This window comes from Anabas testudineus, chromosome 17 (assembly GCF_900324465.2).
Source record: "Anabas testudineus chromosome 17, fAnaTes1.2, whole genome shotgun sequence".
NCBI classification, from domain to species: Eukaryota; Metazoa; Chordata; class Actinopteri; order Anabantiformes; family Anabantidae; genus Anabas; species Anabas testudineus.
This window is the reverse complement of record NC_046626.1, coordinates 5,604,853-5,615,416: the sequence shown is the minus strand read 5'-3', so window position 1 is coordinate 5,615,416 and position 10,564 is coordinate 5,604,853. Positions and strand designations below refer to the sequence as shown.

At 39.5% G+C, this 10,564-nt stretch overlaps 1 protein-coding gene across 4 annotated transcripts; it reads left to right on the top strand.

Annotated features, from left to right (window-relative positions):
- The first annotated feature begins 709 nt into the window (after positions 1-709).
- hhatla (hedgehog acyltransferase like, a) lies at positions 710-9,149 on the top strand. Of its 4 annotated transcripts, XM_026373666.1 has the most exons (15): positions 710-828; positions 913-969; positions 1,872-1,999; positions 3,840-3,907; positions 4,030-4,143; positions 4,638-4,658; positions 4,881-5,075; positions 5,538-5,747; positions 6,124-6,295; positions 6,622-6,766; positions 6,859-6,894; positions 6,978-7,179; positions 7,700-7,841; positions 8,123-8,302; positions 8,416-9,149. In XM_026373666.1, the coding sequence occupies exons 3-14, from the start codon at positions 1,894-1,896 to the stop codon at positions 8,263-8,265; spliced, it is 1,554 nt and encodes a 517-aa protein (XP_026229451.1). In that variant the 5' UTR covers positions 710-828; positions 913-969; positions 1,872-1,893; the 3' UTR covers positions 8,266-8,302; positions 8,416-9,149. The 4 variants fall into 4 exon arrangements, with proteins under 4 accessions (XP_026229451.1, XP_026229449.1, XP_026229452.1 ...); XM_026373664.1 differs by having other exon boundaries at positions 8,123-9,149; XM_026373667.1 differs by lacking the exon at positions 4,638-4,658 and having other exon boundaries at positions 8,123-9,149.
- Positions 9,150-10,564: the final 1,415 nt, after the last annotated feature.

The following is a 10,564-nucleotide window of genomic DNA, read 5'->3' as shown; positions in this document are numbered from 1 at the left end:
TTTACAAAATAATAATACACTCGAGTGTAATACACTTTGCGTGGCTTTGAAAGGACAAGTAGGTTTAGCTTTGACACATGAACAATAGCCTGTTTGACAACTCGAGCTAATAGATTATGCTAATGTAAAAAAAATGAGTGAGCGTTCTTTGCTCATGGGTAGGCGGACACGTTTTTAAAAAGCCGACAGCGTCACCTAGTGTCTACATGTGGGAAATGCTTCAAGTAATACCCTGCGCTCAGAATAATAAATAACACTGGGCTACAGTTCAATGTTGCACCCGCATCCAATCGCAACACTATCAGCTGTGGAGTGGGTGGTTTCTTGCAAAAACACTTAGTATATTGCGTGTGCATCTGAAGATAATGGAATCATGTCACTGGGAACAAATTGACGGAGCAGAATCACAAAATCCCTTCCACATGCTGTGACAAAACAGAGAAGAGGCTACAGCCTGCTAGAATATATATGTCATTACAGCAGCAAATAGGCATTTGATATTTTTAAACTTGGAAGTCATGTTTCATAGTGTCCTGAAACATTTAGCTGTGAGTGGAGAATCATCACAAGTGCGCTGTCTCCCGATTATTTAGTCTGGTACATTGTTAACACTGCCAAAGATTCATGCACCTGCTTTCCTCCTCGCATTTAACCATTGTGCCACAATGGTTTTTGCGCTCCAGTGGGGTTTCATGGGCTCGGTGTGGACCACCCCTCACTGCGGTACAGTAGTGAAGGATAAATATATCCCCCTCCTTCTCCTCCTCCTCTCGTCGAGTCCACAACATCCTGACTGGCCGAGGCTGGCGATCGTAGGCAGCGGCAGCGGTAAGCCCCCCTGCAAGACGGATGAATTAGAAAACCTGCTCCAACTACAGCCAGCCCCTTGACTTTTATTTCTTTTCTATACAGAAGAGCCGCGCTGTAAACACTCCTGCCCTCTTTTTGACAGTGTGAAGCGGATACAAGGTTAGTATGTTTATTTGTTCATAGAGTTAAATAGCCTTTAAAATAAAATTTAAAAAAAAGTAGGCCTGTGTGTTTTCAGCTCTGTATGCACGGAGCAGTGAAACAATAAACCCGAATTTGTATGCAGGACACCTTACAGGGGGCATGACTTCATCTTGGCATGGACAGGACTTGAGTTAGTCCATCTCTTTAAACTTCAACTCAAAATGCGCGACATGAGCCTGGCGCACTCTCATGCATGCGCACACACACACACACACACACACACACACACACACATGCACACTGGGCCAAGCGAGTGTGTTGTTCTCCGCAGGAGGAGAACAGCTCCGTTTGTTTTCTCTTTACTGCGCTGCACCATTCTTGGTCATTCCAGTCGGTGCTAATTATTCTGTGAAGTGAGTCTCAGATCACATAGCAGTGCAGCTGCCCCGCCGCACGACACACCAACTGCAAGAGCCATAATAGGAAGGAGAGGTAGGGTTGCGCAGCTGACAAGGCTGATTCCAAAGAGCCAGTGCTCTGCAGTCCTATTTAAGTCACTGGTGTGTGGATCCTAAAGGCTTTTTAGTAAAATGGCACCTCATTAAAACACCTTGTTCAATATGTGACTAGAAGCGCCTGCTGATTGGTTCATATACATTGAATTGACCAAACCAGTGCATTAAAACACCATAACATGTTTGTGTGGGTTTATTAGTTTATAATTGAGACATATAGTCTTTGTCATATTCTAAATGGTTTGTATCTGCTATGAGAATCTGGTAAACCTCATGAAGAGAACTGAGTAAACAATCTACGGTACATTAACATATCCAACCAGCCTATTTTTATTCCTGCTCATACAGTTTGCCTTCAGTCAGGTCTAATACTGTTTGGCTGATTGCTTTTCAACCCGTTAGGCTCCCTGTGTACTGATTCACCATGGGGATCAAGGCTGCCCTCCCCAGATATGAGCTGTATCTCTACACAGCTGTACTTGGCGGGGCCTTGATATGGGCGGCCAGTTGGATATTTGAAGCTTCAAGTGGTGAGTGCAAGACATGTCAAAGATGTTTGAAGCAAATACTAAAAACAGTGTAACTGAAATTATTGTTAAGATCTGCACTGAAAAACAAAATGTATTCTTCCAACACTAAAAGTGTCTGGTTCATTTAACAAATGAACAGGGACCCAGCTCCCCAAAGAACGTCCTGCATGCTTCTATTAATATAAAGATATTTGAAAGATGCTCCAGTTACTTTCTAATTATTTTCCCAAAGGTGATGTTTAAGCTCTGTGATTCAACCAAACTCAAATCTTTGCTCCTGAAATAATGCCCAATGTGTTAGTGTATTCAGATTACAAAATGTACAAGCTTCTTCAGTGTTGGATGAATGGTAAATGGTACTGGCTGCCACAGTCTGTGCTGTCAGACGGACCAGGCCGTGGTCATATTGTCAGTCAGCGAACTGTCTTAATTCAATTAAATTTAATTGTATAGCGCCAATAACTGTAAACAGAATTATATAGAAAAACCATCAACCCCATTTGAGCAGCACTAGGCGACAGTGGAGAGGAAAAACTCCCTTTAGAGGAAGAAACCTCCAGCAGAACCAGGCTCATAGTGCGCGGTCATCTGCCTCAACCGGTTGGGGTGAGTGAAAGAGGAGAGAGAAAAGAACAGCAGGCAACAAAAACAACAACAACAAGCAGCAAAAACAGGGCAGGTCAACTTGATTCTGAAGATATACAGCTCCAAGTCCGATGATCCCTGCAGAAAAGTACAGAGAGAGAGACAGACAGAGAGGAGGAAGCATAACTACGGGAGAGAGAAAATTACAAAGTTAATGACATGCAATGGTTGCATTTGAATGCATAGAGGTAAAGAGAGGAACTCAGTGTATCAGTAGAGGTCCCCCAGTAGACTAATCGATAGCAGCATAAGTAAGAGAAAGTTCAACTGTAAGCGTCATCAAAATGGAAAGTCTAAGTCTAGTCTTAAATGTAGAGAGGGTGTCTGCCTCCCGAACATGAACTGGGAGCTGGTTCCACAGGAGACCATGTAGACCTGCACCCTGAGAACAAAGTTTTCTTCTTTATTTAATAAATTATTTTCTTTAATATTATCTGTCGGTTGAAATCCTCATTTCTGGCTGCTCCACCTTCAGGCGTTTATAATTCCCAGCATTCTTCATGCTACGGTAGCATTGTATACTGGTAATAGAAGTCTGGCTGTGTTCCCAGAAGTAAGAGGCTTTCCCTGGCTGACTCACATTTTTGATGTCCTTTTTTATGGCCATTAGTGTAATCAGGCAAAGCTGGAGAAGTTGCTGTTGGGCTGTGTGCCATTCACATTTGATGCAGTGTAATATCTTAACATCACTGCCATGATTCTGATTATTATTGTGCATATTTGTATTGTTTTTTTTTTTTTATCTTTTCAGCGTTAAGGTTTAATTTAGGTCATGCGGACAACTAATCTGTTACAACCAGAGTGTTTAGATGAGTAAGTGCAGATGAAGTATGAGCCTCAAAAATAGAAAGCTTCACCATGAGTACATTATGTAATATTTTTTGATGTTATCAAATGTACTGAATGTGCTCTCACACCTTCAATTCACAGGGAATAATCCACACCAAAGCTGTTCAGATTTTGACTGCTGCAGAAGCCCTTTCTCAGAGAGATTATTTCAAATGTTCTCAGTGTTCACATATAGTAGAGCCCAAACACAGAGCTGCCAAAAGTCTGGATTTATCACTTCTCAGTCAAGAAGCCCATATTCTGCTATCAGCTGAAATCTTAATGCTTTAATAATTAAATGCTACTTCCGATGCACAGTTTCTCACGTGTTGTTAGCTAATTGTCCTCCACTTTCTTTTTTATTCAGAGAACGTAAACAGAAAAGCCTTTAAAGAAAGTGTGAAACCAGGATGGCATTATTTTGGCAGGAAGATGGTAAGATGCTGATACATAATCCCTATATGTATCTCATTGTGTCCTATAATTGGATTTACTGATACAAGACGTCTAAAGAGAGTGGGGATCACGTGTTACTGATGGATGTTTCTTTGCCACAGGATGTTGCGGACTTCGAATGGATAATGTGGTTCAATACATTCCGCAATCATATCCTTTTTGCTCTCGTCGGTCATGTGATCTTTGCCAAGATATTCACCCTGGTAGCTCCAAAGGTGCGTGTATGTGTGTGTGATTGTCTATGAGATAGCACTGTATTCTGCATGTCTATTTTGTCCATGTAATGTATGTGCATACTGTATTTATATGTGCATAAATATATGTGTGTGTTTGCATTTGCGATTGAGCACAAGGCCAAAAATCAACCAATCAAGATTTAATTTGATGTGAGCTATAACACACTAATTCAAATCTACTTTGGATTGATGTGAGCGACAGTCCTTGGACTGTACAACTACTGTAATTAAATTCATTAAGAGTTCTTCTGCACATAAATATATGACTATAATGTTTTTCTCCACCACAGGATCTAACACACGATTGACTTGATGCATGAACATTAGTTGCATTCTGTCACACTGTGATATGTCTCTGCTGAATATACTTATGATTACGAATTATGAACGTACTATGAATACTTCTGACATATTTAAAACAGTTCCTTATGTTTTAAACATGTTTTGTGTCTTGTTTCATGCTTACAATGAAGATTGGTATAGATGGATGCAAGGTAACATTAATAAACTTGTGAACTTTATAACATTTGTCACGTGTCTCATTTAAACCATCCATACCTGGACTGTAAATTAGTTTCAGACAATTTAATCATCCCATCCATGTTGTTGAGTTTTATTATACTAACACTACTCTTCATGTGTGTTGCATTACATTGTGAATAGTATGATAATCCTGCATTTGTGTGAAGCTGACACTGGCCCCTCTTTACCCACAGCACAGATCCTTGGTCTTTGGTGTGTACGGTGGCTTGGCAGTCCTGGTCACAATGGGCTGGACCTTCATGGCTTTGGTTTTGTCTCACTGCATCATCCTCTACAGTGTAGCCCTGGTCAAGAGGAAATGGATGTGCTTCACAGCAGGTCTGATCACACTGGCCTCCATCAAGCTGGAGCCTTATAACTCCTGGCAGGTGAGTGAGTGGCTCCAGGCTCAGCAGACAGCTCTAACATGCTTTCAGTGCAGTAGACCTTTGTAGAATTTATATGAGATTGAAGTCAATTCTGAACTGAAGTGATGACATTTTCTGCATTTTGAAGCTGAAGGTGTTACTTGGCAAATCAGTGAAAAAGACAAAGTATGGTGGACGTGCTTTCAGTTAAAAGCTGTAGAAATATTAAATAAATTAAAATTAATACCTTTGTTACATCGTATAAACATAAATACATGTACTGTAGTATTATTATATAGTGATATAACTAATTGTATTCGATGAAATGTGTTGTTAGATATGTTCCTGCTCCTACTTCTATTACCACTGTTGTAATAATAATAGTGACACAGTAAATAAGAGTCCAAACGCTGGATAGTTAAGTAGTATTTTTGCACACACGCAAAACTGTGATATCTGATGCTCAGAAAAACTCTTCCTTAGGAAACTTTAGTGACTGGTTCCTTCAACCTACAAGACATCCTGTTCTACGGAGGCTGCGGCTTCAGCATCTTTCGCTGTATGAGCTTCGCTTTAGAGAACTGTGAAAAGAAGGACGGCAACTACACGTTCTCTGACCTGCTGAAATACAACTTCTACCTCCCTTTCTTCTTCTTTGGGCCCATCATGACTTTTGACAGGTATCATGCCCAGGTAAAGTTAAATTGAATGCGGTGACTGACTGAAAGTGAGCAGCCCTCTGAGGGTTTGACAGTAGTTATTAAGCCATCACTCATGATTGCACACTGTGTGAGAAAGCTCCGGAAAGCTCATGTAATACCCACATGTAGTGTTATTTTGGGACTGCTGCTGCAAATATGTAAGACACTGATGTGTTTATATAATTCAATTTGCAGGCCACAAACAGAGACAGAAAACAAACTCCTACTGTTATTGGGGTTGCTCACTTAAAATAAGTTTTCCATACATAATCTATTACTGAATATCATTCCAAATATTGTTTATCATACTCTGGGATGATCAGATAATTTTACAGAACAATTGTTCACTTGTTCACATTATTCTCCAGGCGAACAACATGCAGCTCACTCGCAAAGACAGGGAGATGTGGAACATCACCATCAAGGCCTTTTTGCACCTAGGAGTGATTCTGCTGGTGGATGTCTTTTTCCACTATCTTTACATTTTGACAATCCCCAGTGACATGAAGCTGGTGACCAGGCTTTCTGATTGGTGTCTGGGTGAGTTACATACATATAGTATAGTATTATTCAGTATCTTCTTCTTCTTCTTCTGGAAATTAAAATAAAATAAATATAAAAGCATTGAGATTGTGATGGGACTAAAACTGAACTCTAGAAACATGGATTCATTCAGATATAGCTTCTTCTTTTTTTTTTTTAACAATAGAAGAATCTTTGGGATAAAAAAAATCAACATTTAAATAAATACACAAAATACAGAGTTTCCACACTGTTTTCACATAGTTCTTAGTTTGAGTTTATTCATCAGTGTTTATCGGCTATCGTCAGTGTGCATTTCATTGCATTTTCATTTGTGTTTGCAGCTGGCCTGGCTTATTCCAACCTTGTGTATGACTGGGTGAAAGCAGCTGTGATGTTTGGGGTCATTAACACGGTGGCTACACTGGACCACCTCGATCCTCCTCAGCCCCCCAAGTGTCTCACCATGCTCTACGTGTTCGCTGAGACGTACGTCAAACTTCCTCTAGCTGCACTCCTTCACAATGCTAAACCCTAAAATTGTATGAAAATATTTACATGGATAATTTCTGTCTTTTTAGGCACTTTGACAGAGGCATCAACGACTGGCTGTGCAAGTGAGTTTTTGAATAATGAAAACCAGTGATTGGAAGATTGATTTTGAATCTTCATCGAACCAAATGCAAATTTAAATTTGCAGGTATGTTTACGACTATATCGGTGGGAATCACGATAAAATCTTCAAGGAGCTCCTGGCAACTACCTGCACCTTTGCTATCACCACCTTGTGGCTGGGCCCATGTGAGCTAGTTTACATCTGGTCTTTTTTCAACTGCTTTGGTCTCAACTTTGAGCTGTGGGTGGCCAAGTTCTTCTCTCTGCCACCATTTTCTACCATTGAGGTAAGAAAAATCACACAACACTCGCCCTAAAGCAAGTAAGAACAGTTGAAATTGGTTTATTCACTGTGAACATGAATGTCATGGCAATGTTAGGCTTTGAATAAATTCTTTGAACTGTTTTTTTCTGGGTTAGGGTGACTGTACAGTATACATTTTTAATAAAAGACAACCCTAGGAAAGTGTTGCATAGAGTTTAATTTGTGTTTCTAAGTTTTAGCTTTAGCAAATGCTTTTCGTAGCCATCAACACGGACATTCCTGACTTGTGTAAATTAACCGTGCTCTATCTCACATCTGCACTAAGCTCATTGAACTTGTAGGTTGTCCAGTCATGGCAGCAGGTTGTACAATCATTCTTTCCCAGAAAAACAACACTTCAAAGAAATCAATTAAAGTCCATTATTGCTCTCCATGTGCATGATGAGTGTGTTTAAACTTTGGACTGTGACTATATGTGGCACTTTCCTACATTTAGTTTTAAGCCAGGTCCCTGAACATATTCCTGTGTGTTTTCATTTCAGGGTGCGATGGGAGAGGCAATGTCACGCAGGATCCGGGGCGTGTTCAATTCTGCCAACTTCTGGGCCATCGTCCTTTACAACGTTCTCTCCCTCAACAGTTTGGATTTTGCCAAACTGGTGGGCAGAAGACTGATTGTCAGGGGTAAGGAACAGCAAGTCCTAAGCATGTCAGTTCCAGTCAAAGAAAGAACAACATAGACAAACTTCAAGGGACATCATCCTTCAGAGGTCACATGACTTTTGTGTCCTTTTTATTCATTCATTTTCTTTCACATAAAAGAATAAATTACTCTTTTAACAGCAGTCCACTGCTGAAGCGGAGAAGTTGTTCACTGGATTATCTGCAGCTCAATTCCTTTAAACCCATTCTTATTTTTCGTCTACACTTCCTCTTTCTTTCCCTTTTTTTATTCTATTGTCCAGGTTTCCCTCTGTCTACGCTGTCAGTGTTATTTGTGACCTACTGCGGCGTGCAGCTGGTGAAGGAGAGGGAGCGACAACAAGCCCTGCGGGATGATCCAGAGCCGGTGAAGCCAGTCAACGATGGCAAAGAAAAAGCAGAATAAACAGATGGAGAAACACAAAGTTTTCACAGACGTCATGGTCAGCAGCCCCTTCACATTGTTCCATCTTCGGTCTTGTGTACAGAAAAAACAGGCTGTAAAAACCAGTCAGCACCTATATTGTTCACATGCCTGTGTTTTTTTCTTTGTCAGGAGCGAGCCAACGTCTTGAACTGTGAAATATCCTCAAGTGCACTTGCTGTAGATAATCGCCACAACCATTGGCACAAACCCACCAACAGTGCATTTTATATTTGTATTTTAACCGAACAAAAGATTGTTTAGCTAATTACAGGCCTGTCAAATATTTTACGACGTTATACCTAATATCTATAAGGGTGTACAGTATTTTAAAAGAAAAATAATTGTCGACATGATTATTTTTAGTCAGATAGTGTCTTGTCTTCATTTTGCCATAGACGCCTTAGATCCTGCAATTTTCAATTTTACTGAAGGGGTTAAAACTTGAAAAAAACTCATAGGTTTGCAATGAATGGAGTGCAATAAATGAACAAACGGTGCTGTGGAGATCCTCCACACTGCTTGCAGCTGATTGTAAGATATATTTGTACAACTTTCACTGAACAATTGTACAAGTCATGATGTACAGGACAGTCCAATGTGTTTAAGTATTGATTGAGAAAGTATTAGATATCATATAATGAAAAACTGAATAAGGTTCAACCAGCCAGAGAACAATAGCCTTGGTGACAGGTGTGACATATTGGCATCTTTCTCATGTGATGCGGGCCCTCTGGTTGCCCGAAAATGCATCTGTATTATCTCAACAAAATCTGTTGGGAAGAGATCTCCACAGATTCAACAGACTGTGGGGTTTTTATTCAAAAGTGTTCAGTTCAAAAGTTTGACTTGAAATAAAGTTTTGCTTCATCCTAAAGTGACACTTTGTTTTCACTGAATTTGCCATTATGCCGTATGGAGAGGAAAATAAAACAGTCCTCTGGATCACCATGCATGGTTTGCATTAAAATTGTTTTCACAATTGTTTAAATTGATGGAAAAGCTTGAATACTGACTTCGCTGACATTGTCATCTAAACACCACAAGATGGCTCACTTCAAAAAAAGATGACTGAGAACAACTGCTTATATGCTGAGTAAATTAAACTATCAGGCACAGCAACATCAAGACATTTTTTTGTGACTGTTGGTGTATACAGTTTAAACTTGACTAACATTTCTTTCAGTAAGTTTTGTTGCATCTTATAAGGCAGGACAAATTACGCTTTGTTATCTCCACCTAGTTTCACACTGAACTAATTAGACATTAATTAATTAATAACGTCAAATTTAAGTTGCTTGCCAAGACAAGTTTCTAATTTCTTAAATTGTCAAAGATCACATTAAGCGTATACTCGGAAAGTCATAACGGCCATAAAAGAACTGGGTTAATACTTAACACACAGTAGGGGTTCCTAACTACCAACCTTATTGTTTGTCAATTCTTTTTATACTGTAGTTCACCAAAACATTTTACATTTTCAATTCTGTACAAACCAGTGAAATCAGTTACTCAATTACAGAAACTTCTGTGCTATCTGCAAAGAAATCCAATTATCTGCACTTATTTCAGTGGCTTTATTGGTTAAACATTTCTATCCAAGACATTTATTTTTGTCAACTCCCTTTAGTGTCCACACATTTTATTTTAGCATCGGAAGACTAAAAGATTACAAGTCAGGTCATTTTTCCCCACATATTGATCCTCATGTTTTCAGAGATTCTTGTTTACTTGGTTGTCTTCCTTGAGGCACCGTATGATAGAATTGTCTGATAATTCAATTTGTGTTGCATCTATTTTGACCGATATTTGGAATAGATTTTTATGTACATTTTTTGTTAATTTAAGAGGACCAACATAGTAAGTAACATAACTGTAGCCGTGTTGATTAATAAATAGGAACTGCTTTATCAAGTCAGGAGCTATACTGTGTGGTGAAGCAAGTCGCTTCTCTGTTTGTAATGCGATAAAGATTCTTTTTCTTCAAAGATATTTTTAATATAAAAGTTTTGCTCATGTTTTTTCTACAACCCAAGACTTTTAGGTGTCAGGAGGTTTATTATATAACATGTTCGTCTTCCAGGAGCTTCTGGTACACCATTAAAAACGGTGTTAGAATGTCAGAGTAATCACACTACTTTATCCTGCCTGATGAGTGGTTCTGTTGGATTTATCATGCCACATCAGCGGCCATGCTTAGTCATTCAGCTCTTTGTGGGGTCTGTGGAGTGGTCCTGTTTCCTGTTCACCAAAATGGATTCCTCAGCTTTGTGAGGCTCCT

Excerpts from the sequence above, each read along its gene's own strand:
- hhatla (XM_026373666.1), top strand. The coding sequence starts at position 1,894 with ATGGGGATCAAGGCTGCCCTCCCCAGATATGAGCTGTATCTCTACACA. Across the intron at positions 4,659-4,880 it reads TTGGTATAGATGGATGCAAG|CACAGATCCTTGGTCTTTGG; the intron begins GTAACATTAATA and ends CTTTACCCACAG. Across the intron at positions 6,767-6,858 it reads CTCTACGTGTTCGCTGAGAC|GCACTTTGACAGAGGCATCA; the intron begins GTACGTCAAACT and ends CTGTCTTTTTAG.